This window comes from Heptranchias perlo, chromosome 6 (genome assembly GCF_035084215.1).
Source record: "Heptranchias perlo isolate sHepPer1 chromosome 6, sHepPer1.hap1, whole genome shotgun sequence".
In the NCBI taxonomy this organism is placed as follows: Eukaryota; Metazoa; Chordata; class Chondrichthyes; order Hexanchiformes; family Hexanchidae; genus Heptranchias; species Heptranchias perlo.
Window position 1 is genome coordinate 6,656,122 of NC_090330.1, and position 19,229 is coordinate 6,675,350.

At 47.3% G+C, this 19,229-nt stretch overlaps 2 protein-coding genes across 4 annotated transcripts in view; one reads left to right on the top strand and one right to left on the bottom strand.

The window, feature by feature from the left end:
• Positions 1 to 11,031, bottom strand: part of LOC137322715 (steryl-sulfatase-like) — a 57,904-nt gene extending 46,873 nt beyond the window's left edge. For 2 of the 3 annotated variants that reach the window (XM_067985690.1, XM_067985693.1), the window contains exons 1-3: positions 10,198 to 11,031; positions 8,986 to 9,135; positions 1,286 to 1,407 (exon numbers count right to left, since the gene is read on the bottom strand). In XM_067985690.1, coding sequence (XP_067841791.1) covers positions 1,286 to 1,407; positions 8,986 to 9,135; positions 10,198 to 10,202 — 277 coding nt within the window. In that variant the 5' untranslated portion in view covers positions 10,203 to 11,031. The remainder of the gene's footprint in view (positions 1 to 1,285; positions 1,408 to 8,985; positions 9,136 to 10,197) is intronic. The other variant, XM_067985691.1, reaches the window with a different exon arrangement.
• Positions 10,817 to 19,229, top strand: part of pudp (pseudouridine 5'-phosphatase) — a 40,293-nt gene continuing 31,880 nt past the window's right edge. Inside the window, exon 1 of the mRNA XM_067985694.1 lies at positions 10,817 to 10,918. Coding sequence (XP_067841795.1) covers positions 10,846 to 10,918 — 73 coding nt within the window. The 5' untranslated portion in view covers positions 10,817 to 10,845. The remainder of the gene's footprint in view (positions 10,919 to 19,229) is intronic.

Sequence of the window (19,229 nt, forward strand, 5' to 3'; positions counted from 1 at the left end):
GAAGGGATCTGAGGCGTGAAAATAAATTCTCCAAAACCTTGTGAACAGCATGAAGCTTCAGGTAGACCTGGTAATATAAAAAGGAGACAGACAGATAGAAATACTCGCATTTATATGGCGCTTTTCACGACCTCAGGACATCCCAAAGCGCTTTACAGCCAATTAAGTGCTTTTTAAAAAAAAGTAATGTGGGGAAATGCGGCAGCCAATTTGCGCACAGCAAGCTCCCACAAACAGCAACGTGATAATCACCAGATAATCTATTTTAGTCATGTTGGTTGAGGGATAAATATTGACCAGGGAGAACTCCCTAGATCTTCTTCAAAATAATGCCGTGGAATCTTTTCGTCCACCCGTAAGGGCGGATGCGACCTCGGTTTAATGTCTCATCTGAAAGACGGCACCTCCAACAGTGCAGCACTCCCTCGATACTGCACTGGAGTGTCAGCCTAGATTTTGTGCTGAAGTTCCTGGAGGGGGACTTGAACCCACAAACTTCTCCCTCAGAGGCAAGAGTGCTACCCTCTTGAGCCGCAGTTGACACCTTAAATTCAATTTAAAAGGGAGCACCCTCGAGAATTAAATTTAAAAAAAAAGAGGGCAAGCAACAGATTAAAAGAAATAAAGATCACTTGAAAAGTTAAATCAAAGGGGTCGATGAGAGAATTAAGATTACAAGGGGAGCAAGTTGGTGAAGTATAATTAAGATGAAGGTTATGAGGGTTTTTTTGGTGTGGGATATTTGTAAATGAGATAGCCTAGTTTAATAGAATGTCAAAGAGCTGCAAAAATTAGCTATAGATTAATACGCTCAAGGAAAGGGTTCTGGTTTTACAGTGAAAGGTACAGGAATTTACAAATGCAGACAAAAGTGAAGGGACTATCGAGGGCAAATGAAGTTTGCTAGAATCAGTAAGTGAGTCATCACAGGTCGGTGGAAAGGCTGAGCTAGTATTAAATCTTGATAGGAAATCATCAGGGATCAGAGCTGGAGATTGGTAGAAACAGGATCAGGATGCCATGAGAGGACCACCCAAGAAAAAAGGGTCACTAGTTGGATTAGAGTTGGTAAAAGTAGCAAGAAAGGTAACAAAGTCTGTGAAGCCTTAGTACTGCACTGGAGTGTCAGTCTGGATTTTGTGCTCAAGTCTCTGGAGTGGGACTTGAACCCACAACCTTCTTAGCCCAGAGACAATGCTGCAATTGTGGTGCCCCAACAGCTTTCCACTGTTGTGTACTTTGTTTGTTAACAATGTTACATTGCTTTAGTTGCACATGAACCTACCCGACCTAACCGGATATCTTCCCGTCAGAAAGGCGGCTCTGCTTGGGGTACATATTGCAGCTGCAGCTATATGCTGGGTCAGCATCACTCCGTCCTTGGCCAGGCTGTCTATATGGGGAGTCCTGCAACAAGGAGGCAAAATGCATTATCAAGAAAGTTTTTCAAAAGAACTGGAGAGTTGAGAAAAACACACAAAAGTCAGTTTAATGCCAGTGAAGTACATTATGTATTTATGCTGCTTATGCAGGAAAGCAACCTTGTGGATCTGTATGGTACCATGGGAGGCCATAGTTAAAGCTAGCAAAACAATAGCTGCACGGTGTCGATTATCCATATCATTGGATGTACAACTCATGGGTTCTGCAACATAATTCTAGGTGCATTATTAGCAATAGATCGTCACTTCCCTATTTCAGTATAAATTGCACCTACTTTACAAATGTTTTCCCCTCCCACCCCCCTTATCATCTTTAATTGAAGTATTGGCCACAATTTGGAACTACACAATTTCAGTGAAAACAGCCCTACATCAGAGGTTCGTGTTTGTGAATTAGAGCCTGGAGAAAATGAGGCGATTCACCCTGGGCCTTTTTTCCCCCCATTTGGCCAAGTTAAAATCGTCCCCTATGTGTCTATTGGACAGTTCCAGTTTTGATCCAGTAACTGAGGGGTTTCCTACAGAGTCCTGTCTTCCTTTGCCGTCCCTGTGGATGGTCACCCACTCCTCCCTGTCTACACCATCCCCGTTTCCTGAACTGAACAGAAACCCTTAATTCTCTTTGATGCTGCAAAGTGCGGCCAATGGCTCCTCGAGTCCTCTGCTCCAGAGACTCCACTGCCTCCAAGGATCCAAAACAAGCTCAAAGCACAAGATTTCCCTGCTCTACCATACCTCTTGTGTTGATCTTGAAAACATCGATAGTATTAGCCTGAAATCCCACTAGCACCAAACTTTCGCAAGTATCAAAGTCTGATCACTTGCTACAAGTATTAGCTTTCGGAGGCTTCCTCCTTCCTCAGGTAAATGAGGAAGGAGGAAGCCTCCGAAAGCTTGTGAATTTAAAATAAAATTGCTGGACTATAACTTGGTGTTGTAAAATTGTTTACAATTGTCAACCCCAGTCCATCACCGGCATCTCCACATTACAAGTATTAGAGAAAAAGACTCCTGTCTGACTACACCTCAAGACTGAAGTCCCTCTAAGGGTAATTCCCTCAGAGGAAGCTTCTCACAATTCTGGCCTTTCACTTGCTCGAAACTGATCTCTCGCTACTCAGCTCAAATTTATACAGTCTTAATTGATGCAATAGCCCTAATTGTCCAAGGAAAACAACAGCCAATCAGAGAACAGCTAATCAAGTGTTTTTTTAACCAATTAATCAGCTATTACAGGCTCAAATGGGCCTACAATTAAGTCCATCACGTTAACAAGTTTAAACAGCTCCTCGTACTGAATAGGTAAAATGGCATAAATGAAACTCAAAATACAGTAAAGTAAATAAGTGGACATTTCAGTACTGATGTTCCAATCACTCTGGCTGAGGCTAAACTTTATACTCTTCTGGCCTTTCACATTCAACTGGTCACTAGCAGCTTCAGACTCTACAAGTGTTTTTGTCCCCATTGCACACTTTGGGATCCCTAACGCTTAACTGCAGCTAGTCTCCCTGGATTTAGGTTGGTACGGTATGGGAACAGAGTGTGCACTCACTCCATATCAAGTGATCAGAAACTCTACACTTGTGGCTTTTTTTTGTAGCTTGGTTTGGAGACTCTCAGTACAGTGATGTGTTTCTGTGCATTTCAGGCACCCAGCTGACTGAACAAAATATATAGTTCAGAAGGGACAGGCTTCCTACTGAAACAAGGCGAAGACGAAAAGGTCTTCGACCTCAAACTTTAGCTCTGTTTCTTTCTCCACAGATGCTGCCTGACTTGCTGAGCTTCTCCAGCATTTTCTGTTTTTATAAAAGAGAGCGCACTGGCTGGGGCAGAGATCACGCCATACAAAAAGATAGATGCCAAATGACATAATTCATGGTCATTGTGCTCTCCTGAACTAGTTGCAATCGCCTAGGGGTGTCGGAGAAGGATTTTCCAGGTTTTTCGCCTCTCCCAGGAGATTACAGGACTTCTGGTGAGTAGGGAATGTCCGAATCCAAGGTATCACAACCATATGGGATAGGCTAGATGGACCTACTGGGCTTTTGCTGACCGACAGTTTCGCAGGTTCAAAAGAAGATGAATGCATGTTCTGTAGGGCAACTTTAAAGTGGTTTTCCAAAAAAACACTTTCAGATGACACAAAATAGTTACCTCAGTTTATTTGTACATCACTTTATGCCAGTTTACAGATGTCACAAAGACCCTTAAAAGATCTCTGCGATCCTCCAATTCTGGCCTCTTGTGCACCCCCGATTTTCATCGCTCCATCATTGGCGGCCGTGCCTTCAGTATCCAGGCCCTAAGCTCTGGAATTCCCTCCCTAAATCTCTCTATCCCTTTAAGATTCTCCTTAAAACCTACTTCTTTGACCAAGCTTCTCATCACCTGTCCTAATATCTCCTTATGTGGCTAGGTGTCAAATTCTGTTTGGTAACACTTCCGTGAAGCACCTTGAGACGTTTTACTACGTCAAAGGCGCTATATAAATGCAATTTGTTGTTGTTGAACATTTCTACCTCTGCAGCCTTCGTCCTACTGAAAGGTCTGCTAGCAAGATAAGGTTCTGAACTCGGGGGAGATCCTGGCTCGTTAGGGATCAGAGCCACACTAATCAGGGCTGAGTCAAAATGGTCTCGGTGTTGTCTTCTACTCCTAGCGTAAAGGGGGCAAACGTTCCCTTGGAAAGATCGTTCAAGCATCAGAGAGCAATGTGGGACCCTGGGAGCAGCTGCCTGCAGGTGGAGAAAGGGAATAGGATCCCATTCACCAAGGTGGGTGCCACTTTTGAGAGGCAGCAGGTTGACGCTGCACAGGAGGGGGGGAAAAATGTCAAACTGTCAACCAGACTGGAACAAACTCAATTCACCTGCATTGGATACATATTAGACCAATAAGTCATGTCAGAACTCTTAAAAGAAGATAGATCAGTGACCAGGCACGCCATCAGGATATCGGTCATTCCGATCGACAACTAACCCACAATGATTTCAAAATAACTTGGAATTTTTTTTTATTCATTCATGGATGTGGGCGTCGCTGGCAAGGCCGGCATTTATTGCCCATCCCTAATTGCCCTTGAGAAGGTGGTGGTGAGCCGCCTTCTTGAACCACTGCAGTCCGTGCGGTGAAGGTTCTCCCACAGTGCTGTTAGGAAGGGAGTTCCAGGATTTTGAACCAGCGATGATGAAGGAACGGCAATATATTTCCAAATCGGGATGGTGTGTGACTTGGAGGGGAACGTGGGGGTGGTGTTGTTCCCACATGCCTGCTGCCCTTGTCCTTCTAGGTGGTAGAGGTTGTGGGTTTGGGAGGTGCTGTTGAAGAAGCCCTGGCGAGTTGCTGCAGTGCATCCTGTGGATGGTACACACTGCAGCCACTGTGCGCCAGTGGTGAAGGGAGTGAATGTTTAGGGTGGTGGATGGGGTGCCAATCAAGCGGGCTGCTTTGTCCTGGATGGTGTCGAGCTTCTTGAGTGTTGTTGGAGCTGCACTCATCCAGGCAAGTGTAGAGTATTCCATCATATTCCTGACTTGTGCCCTGTAGATGGTGGAAAGGCTTTGGGGAGTCAGGAGGGGAGTCACTCGCCGCAGAATACCCAGCCTCTGACCTGCTCTTGTAGCCACAGTATTTATATGGCTGTTCCAGTTAAGTTTCTGGTCAATGGTGACCCCCAGGATGTTGATGGTGGGGATTCGACAATGGTAATGCCGTTGAATGTCAAGGGGAGGTGGTTAGATTCTCTCTTGTTGGAGAAGGTCATTGCCTGGCACTTGTCTGGTGCGAATGTTACTTGCCACTTATGAGCCCAAGCCTGGATGTTGTCCAGGTCTTGCTGCAAGCGGGCTCGGACTGCTTCATTATTTGAGGGGTTGCAAATGGAACTGAAAACTGTGCAATCAGCGAACATCCCCATTTCTGACCTTATGACGGAGGGAAGGTCATTGATGAAGCAGCTGAAGATGGTTGGGCCTTGGACATTGCCCTGAGGGATTCCTGCAGCAATGCCCTGGGGCTGAGATGATTGGCCTCCAACAACGACTACTATCTTCCTTTGTGCTGGGTATGACTCCAGCCACTGGAGAGTTTTCCCCCTGATTCCCATTGACTTCAATTTTACTAGGGCTCCTTGGTGCCACACTCGGTCAAATGCTGCCTTGATATCAAGGGCAGTCACTCTCACCTCACCTCTGGAATTCAGCTATTTTGTCCATGTTTGGACCAAGGCTGTAATGAGGTCTGGAGCCGAGTGGTCCTGGCGGAACCCAAACTGAGCACTGGTGAGCAGGTTATTGGTGAGTAAGTGCCGCTTGATAGCACTGTCAACGACACCTTTCATCACTTTGCTGATGATTGAGAGTAGATTGATGGGGCGGTAATTGGCCGGATTGGGTTTGTCCTGCTTTTTGTGGACAGGACATACCTGGGCAATTTTCCACATCGTCGGGTAGATGCCAGTGTTGTAGCTGTACTGGAACAGCTTGGCTAGAGGCGCAGCTAGTTCCGGAGCACAAGACTTCAGCACTACAGCCGGGATGTTGTCGGGGCCCATAGCCTTTGTTGTATCCAGTGCACTCAGCCATTTCTTGATATCATGTGGAGTGAATCGAATTGGCTGAAGACTGGCTTCTGTGATCGTGGGGATATCGGGAGGAGGCCGAGATGGATCATCCACTCGGCACTTCTGGCTGAAGATGGTTGCAAACGCTTCAGCCTTGTCTTTTGCACTCACGTGCTGGACTCTGCCATCATTGAGGATGGAGATGTTTGCAGAGCCTCCTCCTCCCGTTAGTTGTTTAATTGTCCACCACCATTCACGACTGGATGTGGCAGGTCTGCAGAGCTTTGATCTGATCCGTTGGTTGTGGAATCGCTTCGCTGTTTAGCATGCATGTAGTCCTGAGTTGTAGCTTCACCAGGTTGGCACCTCATTTTTAGGTACGCCTGGTGCTGCTCCTGGCATGCTCTTCCACACTCCTCATTGAACCAGGGTTGATCCCCTGGCTTGTTGGTAATGGTAGAGTGAGGAATATGCTGGGCCATGAGGTTACAGATTGTGCTGGAATACAATTCTGCTGCTGCTGATGGCCCACAGCGCCTCATGGAAGCCCAGTTTTGAGCTACTGGATCTGTTCTGAATCTATCCCATTTAACACGGTAATAGTGCCACACAACACATTGGATAGTGTCCTCAGTGCGAAGACGGGACTTCGTCTCCACGAGGACTGTGCGGTGGTCACTCCTACCAATACTGTCATGGACAGGTGCATTTGCAACAGGTAGATTGGTGAAGACGAGGTCAAGTAAGTTTTTCCCTCGTGTTGGTTCGCTCACCACCTGCCGCAGGCCCAGTCTGGCAGCTATGTCCTTCAGGACTCGGCCAGTAGTGGTGCTACCGAGCCACTCTTGGTGATGGACATTGAAGTCCCCCACCCAGAGTACATTCTGTGCCCTTGCTACCCTCAGTGCTTCCTCCAAGTGGTGTTCAACATGGAGGAGGACTGTCTTTTGTATGCCTTTCCTAGCCACTGATTGCTCCCTGGATAGTAATTTGTTGCACAAGTCCATTTGTTTAGCAACGATTTAAATAAAAAAAACACACCAAAACCAGTGAGTAATGAATCCTGCCAGACCTGCTGGTTCAGTGTTTCAGCGTTAGTGGCTGCGTTTCGTAATACAGAAGTGAGTCTTGCCAATTTACTCACTTCCTCCCACTGGTAATATGCTGATAACAGGAACAGATCCTTCCAAATAACACTGAAAGCACAATTCAAATAAATTGACTTTTCCACAGCTGTTTACGCAAGGCTGTACATTTTATTTTGAAGTGCAATTCAAAAGAACTTGCGATAAGATATGTGACTTTTTAAAAACTTTGTTGCATTGAACAAAAGTACTTCCAATTTTTAAGGACTGCCCTGCTGCCTACCAATTTTTGTCACTCTTCTCCTGAAGGTGCCGGCTCCTGCTCGGCAGCAGCTCCACCAGTGCCTCACCTATGTTCTTCATGGTTTTCTGCATGGCTGCTCTACTGGTGATCTGATTGTCTATGTCACAACAGCTCTGCTCTTGAACACAATGGCGAAAGACCGGTCATTACCTTGGACGTCGCCAAAGCCTCTTGACAAGAGTCAGGTACCGTGCGCTTAAATGCAAGCTGGCCCAAAGATTCTAAAATTTCTAAAAGTGTCCTGGCTGATACATATATCCCTCAACCAACTCCCAAAATAGCTTATCTGGTCTTTTACACATTGCTGTTTCTGGGATCTTGCTGTGTGCAAACTGGCTGCCGTGTTTCCTACATTACAACAGTGATTACACTTCAAAAGTACTTTATTGGCTGTCAAGCCCTTTGGGACATCTTGAGGTCGAGAAAAGTGCTATTAAATGCAAGACTTACTTTCTTTTAAAATGTAAACCTGAAAACAAAAGGCTGTTTAAAAATAAAAGTTTATTTCCCTCCCTCACCAATTTGTGCTTCATGATGCGGAGCTCTTATTAAAATTTCAAAGAATTCATCAGCTGCAAACCAAATATCACATCTCAAGCCACGAACCCATCCCCCGTACTATACCTCGGTGTCATTTTCCAGCATTTAAACCTAAACCAACACCACCAAACACAGATTATCTGATCATTATCACGTTGATTTCAATAACTTCAGATCATAACCACTGCTCCCATTTTTTCGGTCAGCTAGTGCTGGTAATGGTTCTGCTGCTGCCATTTACAGCTACTCCTGATCAATCTTTTGTTTTTTAAACCTGTCCCATTACCACCTTTCTTGCCTTGCACCATCATCTCTTTTGTTATTTAATCACTCGTGCCCTCTACCCAATCACAGACCTTCCCTTTAGTTCTTTCCTTCCCCCCCCCCTTAATTGTCTGGTTCTGTACTTGCTCAAAAACTTTAACTAACATTTTCCAGTTCTGATGAAAGGTCTTTGACCTGAAACGTTAACTCTGTTTCTTTCTCCACAGATGCTGCCTGATTTGCTGAGCCTCTCCAACATTTTCTGTTTTTATTTCAGATTTCCAGCATCAGCAGTATTTTGCTTTTGATCCATTCCTATTTGTGGGACCTTGCTGCCACGTTTCCTACATTACAATAGTAACTACTCTTCAAGAAGTACTGCAGTGGCTGAAAAGCCCTTTGAGACGTCCTGAGGTCGTGACAGGTGCTATATAAATGCAAGTCTTTCTTTCTTCTTTTACTAGACCTTCTGAACACTTTTTAAATCTTGTTGGATTTGTTTGAATTTTTTAAAAAGAGTGCTCACTGGACTTTCCGAGCACTTCAGTTACAGATACTGAGAGAAGCCCTTGTCCACGTGTGTTAGAACGCATGTGCAGACCACTCTCCTCAGCAGGAGGACTGGAATTCCAGTCAGCCAATGCTGTCAGGCTGGAGTGCCACAGGGCAGCTACTGGCAATAGCTGCAGTATAAAAGCTGCATTAAAATACTGATCTAGGCATCACAAGTATTTCACAACGCAAGAGTTTAAGTACAAAAACACTGTACGATGAACTTCAAACCTGAGGGTACTGTTTCCGTAACATCCCAGGTCTCCAATACCGAGGTCATCTGCCATGATAAAAACATAGTTGGGCTGCATGCTGGCACTTTGCCCCAGATTTCCTATTGCCAAGTGGAGCAGAAAGAAAGGCAGCAAGACCTTCATGTTCCTAAAAATAAACAAAGCCAGCGAGATTAAATCTCACATAGTTAACCTCTCTCATAGGATACTGAATAATCTTAGCTGAGACCCCCCCCTTCCACCCCCCCAATCTACAGAGTGGAACTCATTTCTTTACCGTTCTCTACTCCATCAAACTCGCTATTTGACTCTAGACAGTTGTTATCGATAGGCTGTTCCATAATGGGGGGGGCGGGTACAGCAGTCAAAACTTATCCTGTTCCTCATTAATGCCCATACACATTCCCACTTTCCAACTGGGGGGCATTGGATAGTGATCAGCAACAGGAACAATGGCTGGTTTCCACATCTACCCTTCGTCATCCAGGTTGGTGAGGTACATCCTATTGCTCCCACTGACACCTCAGCTAACTCAGCAAATATTAGGGATTGAACATGGGATCTTCCTGATCTGTCCAGGCTTAGCTTCACATTAAAGGACACAATTCCCAAGCAGCTATTGGAGAGTCCAATCATAGCCTTCTTATGGAAAAGATCTACTTGTGTGCTTGCAGCCGCTAATTCATCACTGAACAAGCATTAAGTACGTAGTCCAAGACAGAATAAATCGTACAAGCTTTCAATCAGAGGGGGTTTGATAGTGAGAAAACTCTCCAAATGTTCTTATTTTGACGATTAAACTTAAGGAGTGGTGGTGAACTAGAAACAGATTGAAAGAGATAACAAAAAAAAAAGCTAAATTTCACCATAAATATATTTTCATCAGATTTGCCTGATGCGCACATATATGCAAAAGAAAAACATTGAAATCAGAAAATTACTGTGTTTCATAGGTTTTTGTTGTGGCAAAGTGACCAGAATCGAACAGTACCTCAATGTTGAGTTATATTATACTTGGTACAAACTCAACCCAGTGTGTGTGTGTGATGACCTCCTGGAAAACACGACTCACGGTTCTACTGGAAAACCTCTTTATCCACCCACATCCTCCCTCCACTATACCTGGGTAAATGAGTAGGGGGACATAGCCCATATATATATATACACACACACACACACACAGAAATACATGATAAGGCAAAAGAATCACCTCATAAAACGTTGGAAGCTGTTGGAAGTAAACCTTCTGCTCTGCAGTCTGCCACCCTTGAGCTCTCTCTCACCTGTGATCCGCACACCTTTACCTGTTGGATTGAGCTCATGTCTCGCCCCACCTCCCCTCCCCTATACAAAAGTTGTGGAGATGCCGGTGATGGACTGGGGTTGACAATTGTAAACAATTTTTACAACACCACGTTATAGTCCAACGATTTTATTTTAAAATTCACAAGCTTTCGGAGGTGAATGTTGTGGACTGTCAGGTGGTGGCCGACTGAAAGGAGAGCCAAGAAGTTTATATTTTTTTTTAAAAAAAAAGAAAACTTCGACATCAGGTCGATTTGTTTCTTATGTTTGGGTGTCTTCCCACGTCACTGACTTCAGATAACAGAAACTAGGATTGAAGACGGTGCCTTTGGTTTCTTGGATTTCAAAAAATCGTATTTTATGGCGAAGGCACCGAGTTTTTAAAATCTACAGCTTTCTGTCATAATAATGTGATAGAATACAATAAGAGGAGGACGTTTCTCCCTTGTCCCCGAGGTGTATGAGCAGCATTTCCTTCATTTCCCGCCTCCCTCCGACTAATACTAACTCTGTGAGGCTGCTGATCGGCCCGCTCTTCCTCACTCTCCTGCAAATGGCGGATGGAAGATGCGCCGGTTACCGGCCGGTCACTCACGTCATCTTCGACATGGACGGGCTTCTCCTGGGTCAGTGACCGCCGATTTTAGCACCGATCCCCGTGTCAAAGGTTTACTGACGGGCGACACTGCCTGTCCTTAACTCTTTCTTCCCCGCCGCTGTATCAGCGGCTCGCCGCTCCTCCCCGAGTGAGCATAACTCCCTCCGTCACTCCACCCGCCTCCTCCCCCCCCCCGCCAACCGTCACTCCGCCCGCCTCCTCCCCCCCCCGCCAACCGTCACTCCGCCCGCCCCCTCACCCTCCACCAACCGTCACTCCGCCCGCCCCCTCCCCCACCACCACCAACCGTCACTCCGCCCGCCTCCCCGCCAACCGTCACTCCGCCCGCCCCCTCCCCCACCACCACCAACCGTCACTCCGCCCGCCCCCTCACCCTCCACCAACCGTCACACCGCCCTCCCCCACCAACCGTCACTCCGCCCGCCCCCTCCTCCCCCACCAACCGTCACTCCGCCCGCCCCCTCCTCCCCCACCAACCGTCACTCCGCCCGCCCCCTCCTCCCCCCACTAACCGTCACTCCGCCCGCCTCGTCCTCCCCCCACCAACCGTCACTCCGCCCGCCTCCTCCCCCCCACCAACCGTCACTCCCCCGCCTCCTCCCCCACCACCAACCGTCACTCCGCCCGCCTCCTCCCCCCCCGCCAACCGTCACTCTGCCCGCCCCCTCCTCCCCCCACTAACCGTCACTCCGCCCGCCCCCTCCTCCCCCCACTAACCGTCACTCCGCCCGCCCCCTCCTCCCCCCACTAACCGTCACTCCGCCTGCCTCGTCCTCCCCCCACCAACCGCCACTCCCCCGCCTCCTCCCCCACCACCAACCGTCACTCCGCCCGCCTCCTCCCCCACCATCAACCGTCACTCTGCCCGCCCCCTCACCCTCCACCAACCGTCACTCCGCCCGCCTCCTCCCCCACCATCAACCGTCACTCCGCCCGCCTCCTCCCCCACCATCAACCGTCACTCCGCCCGCCCCCTCACCCTCCACCAACCGTCACTCCGCCCGCCTCCTCACCCTCCACCAACCGTCACTCCGCCCGCCTCCTCCCCCACCAACCGTCACTCCACCCGCCCCACTCCCCCTACTATCCGTCACTCCACCCCCCCCACCAACCGTCACTCCACTCCCCCCACCAACCGTCACTCCACCCAACCCCTCCTCCCCACCAACCGTCACTTCGCCCACCCCCCTCCCCACCAACCGTCACTTCGCCCACCCCCCTCCCCACCAACCGTCACTTCGCCCACCCCCCTCCCCACCAACCGTCACTCCGCCCACCCCCCTCCCCACCAACCGTCACTTCGCCCACCCCCCTCCCCACCAACCGTCACTCCGCCCACCCCCTCCCCACCAACCGTCACTCGATGGCTGCTGCCCAGAAAAAAATGCACACCCGAATTTCTTGATTGCTTTTGCCGCAGCCGTGCTAAACCTGATCAAATCCATTCGTAAATGAATTCTAGAGGCTCTCTCCTTTACTCTTGTGCACAATAGCTTGTCTCTATTTGTTTTAAATGATAAAAATTTGTGCTCTTGGGAAATACTGCCAGAGCATCTGAAAGTGCTTTTGTAAGTACTTCTCGCTTAAGCACCATCATTCAGACATACCGGAGCAATAATGTTTTCTTGCACTGTTTATGGAATAAGCATTATTAACAAAATACCTGCTGTGCCCAAAACCAAAGCTTAAAGTTGTGTGGCAAACACCCAAATTGCTGCTGACTTGGAAATTCAAGTAAAAAAAGTCAGCTTTTAGCTTCAGTCTGTCCAAAGAACCTGGCCTCCAAAGTAGGGAATGTCGTTTTTTTTTAAAAAAAAGATTTGCATGTCCGTAACACCTTATCATAGCTCTCAAACATTAAAGAACTTTATGTACAATGAATTATTTTGAATTGCATAGCGCAAGATCCCACAAACAACAATGAGAGGAATGACCATTTAATGTGGTGTTGGTGGAGGGGAAATTATTGCCACAGATTCTTTAACATTTGCCTGACTTCCGACAATGCTGCACTGCAGTATCAGCCTAGAAAAGCCATGTATGTAGCATTCAACCATATCCAGCACGCTTCACTTCAAATTGCCACATTTTGCTACAGGTGCAAGAAATCATAAGCAAGAAATCTTTTTTTTTCAAAAAGAGATAGAAAACCAGTCATTTTCTGCTGTTTTTTTTTTCTGACCTTAACCAGAGGAGCAAGGGATTTACAATCAGCTGGCAATCTACAGAGAAACAATTGTAGTCTAATTGACCCATGTTGTACCTAAGGGGAAATTCGCATGTGATTGACCTCAGGATGTGCTAACTTCTAGCACCTGGACTATGTATCCTTTAACGGACAAGCCCATTCATGTGCAGCTCCATCATAGCAGCAGAATACTACATCGTGCAAGATCTGGTACAGTGCTCCTAGTCCTTATAAAACATCGTAATCTCTGACTTAGAATGCCATGGGAGATTTGCCAATATAATATACATAATAGCTGCTCCTAGGCCATTGTCACGCCCCTCTAAGCCACTGCTAGCATATATATTTACGAGAGTAACTCAGGGATACCTCTTCTCTTGCGTGATTGTTGGTGTGTGCCCTTTGCTATGAAAAATTAAGCTCTACTTCTTTGTTTCTGAAGTAATAAAACTCCGTTTCTGTTCTCCCGGCAGCTGTGACTCTGCCTCTTATCTGCTAGTCATCAGCTTGGCCACAGGCAGATATTTTCAGTGGGCTGCTTGCATCCCCTTCACATCATTGCAGAGATAACAACGGGTGGTGGGGTGATGGGAAACTACTGCTTCGGACCTGAAAAGTAGACATAGACATGTTGAATTGTAGATACTAGAAAGAAAGGAAGACTTGTATTTATACAGCCCCTTTCACAACCTCAGCACATCCCAAAGCGCTTTACAGCCAATTAAATACTTTTTGAAGTTGTAATGTAGGAAACATGACATCCAATTTGCGCACAGCAAACAGCAATGTGATAATGACCAGATAATCTGTTTTTTCTTTTAGGTGTTGGTTGAGGGATAAATATTAGCCAGGACACCAGGGAGAATTCCTCTGTTCAAAATAGTAAGGAATCTTACAACACCTGGTTATAGTCCAACAGTTTTATTTGAAAATCACAAGCTTTCGGAGGCTTTCTCCTTCGTCAGCCTCCGAAAGCTTGTGATTTTCAAATAAAACTGTTGGACTATAACCTGGTGTTGTAAGATTCCTTACATTTGTACACCCCAGTCCATCACCGGCATCTCCACATCTTCGAAATAGTGCCATGGGATCTTTTAGTTCCACCTGAGAGGGCAGACAGGGCCTCGGTTTAACGGGAAAGTAAGCTGTGAGGAGGACAAAAAGAGTCTGCAAAGGGATATAAACAGATTAAGTGAGTGGGCAAGAAGATGGCAGATGGAGTATAATGTGGGGAAATGTGAGGTTATACATTTTGGTAAGAAGAATAGAAAAACAGAATATTTTTTAAATGGTGAGAAACTATTAAATTTTGGTCTTCAGAGAGACTTAAGTGTCCTCGTACAAGAAGCATAAAAAGTTAGTATGCAGGTACAGCAGGCAATTAGGAAAGCAAATAGCATGTTGGCCTTTATTGCAAGGGGGTTGGAGTACAAGAGTAGGAAAATCTTACTACAGTTGTACAGGGCTTTTAGTGAGGCCTCACCTGGAGTACTACGTACAGTTTCGGTCTTCTTATCTAAGGAAGGATATACTTGCCTTGGAGGCGGTACAGTGAAGGTTCACTAGATTAATTCCTGGGATGAGAGGGTTGTCCTATGAAGAGAGGTTGAGTAAAATGGGCCTAGTCTCTTCTTTAGAAGAATGAGGGGTGATCTCATTGAAACATATAAGATTATGAGAGGGCTTGTGAGTGTAGATGCTGAGAGATTGTTTCCCCTGGCTAGAGAGTCTAGAACTAGGGGGCTTGGTCGCAGGATAAGGGGGCGGCCATTCAAGACTGAGATGAGAAGGAATTTTTTCACGCAGAGCGTTCTGAATCTTTGGAATTCTCTGCCCCAGAGGGCTGTGGATGCTGAGTCATTGAATATATTCAAGGCTGAGATGGATAGATTTTTGGATTCTAGGGGAATCAAGGGATATGGGGATTGGGTGGGAAAGTGAAGTTGAGGTTGAAGATCAGCCATGATCTTATTGAATGGCGGAGCAGGCTCGAGGGGCCGTACGGCCTACTCCTGCTCCTATTTCTTATGTTTTTAACATCTCATCTGAAAGGCGGCACCTCTGACAATGTTATTCTGAGCAGCAGAATAATACATTGTGCATTACGCAATCTCTGACACTCTCTCAGTACTGCACCGTAGTGTTGGTCTAGATTTTGTGCTGGAGTGGAACTTGACTTCTGACTCAGAGGCGACAGTGCTACTACTGAGCCAGAGCTGCAGATACTGTTATGTTCATTTTGTACACATCAAGATCCCACAAACTGCACCAAGAGAAATGACCACTTAAATCTGCTATTTGTTGTGCTAATGGTTGAGGCAGGAATGTTGCCCAGGAAACCGTGAGAGCTCATTGCTCCTCAAATAGTGCTAACAGAGATTGGGAGCAGTCAGAGGATATGTTCTTTTATAAGAACAGGAGCATAACGCTGCGTAATGCGCAATGTATTATTCTGCTGCTCGGAATAACATGAAACAAGCTCTCCATGCTAAAATCTGAACGGTAACCAATAATCTTAAAAGACGCCAATGAACGGACCAACCAATTTGAAGATGGCACCAATAGTTAGATCTCAGAAAATGGTGCTTCAGTGACAGAAAAAATATTCTTAATACTGTATGTAGATATATTCTCTGTGACATTACCTAGTCTAACCCTCTCCTGTCAGCTGACCACATTACAACCATGCTGTGAAACATGGCTCACCTCTGTCCTGCGATGACAAACTGCACGGCAATATTGATGATTTAACAACAGTAAGTGAAACTGGAAACAGTAGAAAATCCCTACAGAAAAGAGTTAGAAAAGAAACTATCTGTATTATGAAAAGTAATCAGTTTCTGGGGTGTGTTCAAGGCTGTAATCTGTTCTTGATGTTAAAAAAAACATCTATGAACCACAATAGATCAATGAACCACATATCCAACCTGCGAGCACTCATGGTCTATACGGTACTATGCCATACAGAGCAGGAAGGTGCCAGGTTTGATGTGTGAGTTAGCTGATCTCGTCTGGGGGGCAGTGCTATTACAGGACTCAGTGCCCATGGACTGCAGAGAGGAATATCAGTCAGGTTTGCAGTTTCGATTACCATTCAGTCACTTTTCCTGGAAAGTGTGTTTGTATGCGGACATCTGGGGCTCGATTTTAAAACGGAAGTGCGGGTGCGTTGGGGGTGGGGGGGAATGAAGAAAATTGGGATTTCCAGGACCTGGCAGAAATCCCTGCTCCAACATGCGTAAGAACGCGCATGACCCAGAATCATCTGGGTGCGCGTGCCATTCCCGAGCCCGGAAGTCCCGCCGGCAATTAAAGCCGGCGGGACGATATTTAAACAAGGAATTCAAGTACTTAAAGTACTTGAAATGTACATAAATCTAATTAAGAGTGAAGGCAAGCGATTTCAACGCTGCCTCAGCATGTTTCCCGTGCTGTATGAAACACGCCATGGGGAACGAGTCACATTTCATCTGGCAGCCATTTAGACATTTAAATCCCTGTTTGATAGATGGGGATAAAAAATGAGTTATTGCAGCAGGGCACTCAGTTCTCTCGGACAAACTTTTGGCTGGGAGATCTCTGTGTTTAGACTGAAAATTCTTGGTTTCCACTCAGAATTGTTCTGTTTACACATATTTACCAACTTTTCGGACCCCCTCAAACTGACACCATCAGGATGGGGGGGCGCGATGGCTGCATTCACCAGTACCTCCGAGGACGAGGAACATCACCATCCTCGCCAGACACGGCGTGCACTTCCATCACTTGTAGCTCCACAATACAGTGCTGCAACACAGGCACCTGCACAAGAGCACAGAGGGGAACAACAGAGGGAGCGACGTTGCAGGAGGCACTACCCTCGTCAGAGGGTCTGCAGACCGAGGCTCAGCTTCCTGGGCCTCACTGAGGAGCAGTGCATACGGAGGCTGAGAGTGAGTTGCCAGGTGGTTGCAGACATTTGCAGTCTCCTTCATGCCGAGCTGCTCCTGGCTGGGTCTGGCGGCATCTCATTACCCGTCGCTGTTAAAGTAACCACTGCTCTCAACTTCTTTGCCTCCGGATCATTCCAGGGAGCCATCGGTGACATTGCCGGGGCCTCTCAGTCATCTGCACACAAGTGCATAAGGCAGGTCACCGACGGTTTGTTTCGTAGGGCCTTGCAATACATCAACTTTCCCATGGACGACCTCAGCCAGACAGAGAGGACAGTGGGATTCCACTCTGGCTGGTTCCCCAAGTGTACAGAGTGCAATCAATTGCACGCATATAGCAATCTGAGCATCTCCACACGAGCCAGGACTGTTCATCAACAGAAACGATTATCGCTCATCAACGTTCAGCTCATTTGTGACCACCGCAAAAGATTTCTTCACGTCTGCGCCAGATTCCCTGGCAGCTGCCACGATTCGTTCATTCTGATGGAGTCCAACATCCCGGGCCTCTTCCACGCACCAAACATCCTTAAGGGCTGGCTGCTCGGGGACATGGAATACCCCCTTCACATGTGGCTCATGATACCTCTGAGGAACGCCATCAGCGAGCAACAGCGTCGAAACAACGACACCAGGTCTATAATTGAACATGTGTTGGACTGCTGAAGATGCGATTTCGGTGCCTCGATCGATCTGGGGGAGCGCTTCAATACCACCAGCGAGAGTGGGTCGCATTATATCAGTGTGCTGTGTCCAGCACAACAAGGCGCAACAGAGAGGGGTACCGGTTGATGAAGCTCCATGCCCTCATCCACCATCCACATTGAGGAGGAGCAGGAGCAGGAGGAGGAGGATGAACCCATGGACAGAGCAGCGGCTCACCTGGCTGCTCATGAGGTTAGCGGTTCTCGTAAGATCAGAAAGTGAGCAGAGTCTAGTCCTCACACGACCTGGAAAGAGCAGCGCCAACACCAGACCCGCACCGCGCACCCCCCCCCCCCCCTTCTCCCTGCACAAATCAGTCCTGCAACTGCACATGCACCCATTGTAAAGTGACCCACTGGGTGGCATCAAGTGTCGCCGTTCATGATGAAGCACATGAAAGGGCGCTATCACAAAAGCCAATCAAGAGTGGGCAAGACGTGGCAGTAGTAGTGAGAATGATAACATTTAATGTGACTTTAACAAAACCCAAATATAAATGAAAAACGTGACAGTCTGTCAGACACCCTTGTGCATGCCCTTCATGATCACAAATCCTTAGCCTTTCTCTTCCTACCGCTTCTATGTGGTGCATCCCTTGTGGCTGCAGCAGAGATAGTGGCAGGTTGCTCATGTCCATGGCCAGACTGCTTAGATGCTTTCGGCCTACGCCCTCTGGGTTTTGGAGCGCATGAGGGCCTGATTGGACTCAGGCCTAATTGGACGTGATTGGAATCATTTGTGAGCTGTGCTTGAAGCTCAACGGAGGCTAGCCTTCTTTCCATCTCAGACATTCCCGCACTTACCTGCAACACTATCTCAGACGTTTCCAGTTACCTGCGACACTATCTCAGAGATTCCCTCACGTACCTGTGCCACCATTCCACTAATGCAGGAGTTGGACACCTCCATCCTCTGCACTATTGTGGAGAGTGTGCGTGGCATGTGTTCCAGTACCTCACAAATGTGCTGCTGTCCCTTGATCATTCTATTTTAAAGCATGGTCCCGGGGTTCAGCATCTGCGTCCAGCTGAACAGAGCTTGGAGAGGAGTACGCCCCCCGACATGGACTCTCCACAGCTGCCCCTGCCACCAATGTCTGCTCATGCTCACTTGTGTGTGGTGACTCATCAGGTGCCAACCTAACTAACTGAGTACTAGGACCCACCGAGTTGTGAGTATCTGACGGTGCACCCTCAGAGGCCGAGAGCTCTTCTGAGGAATCGCCCTTTCCCGTCACTGCGGTCGTTAAATGGCCTGTAAGAGAACAGAGGGTAATATTAAGCATCACAGATGTGTCATGTTGCAATGAGCATACTGAGGTGTTCAACATGCCAGTCATTGTTAACATCAATTCATGTGTGTGATGAATGTTAAAGTTGTGTCACCAGACGTTTGTGGGGTGCCAGTCTCGGCGTCCCCGACGGACACGCACTCAAGGTGCGGCTGATCTGCAGGGTCTCCTCCTCCACCTCTGTGAGGACCACTATTTGTTG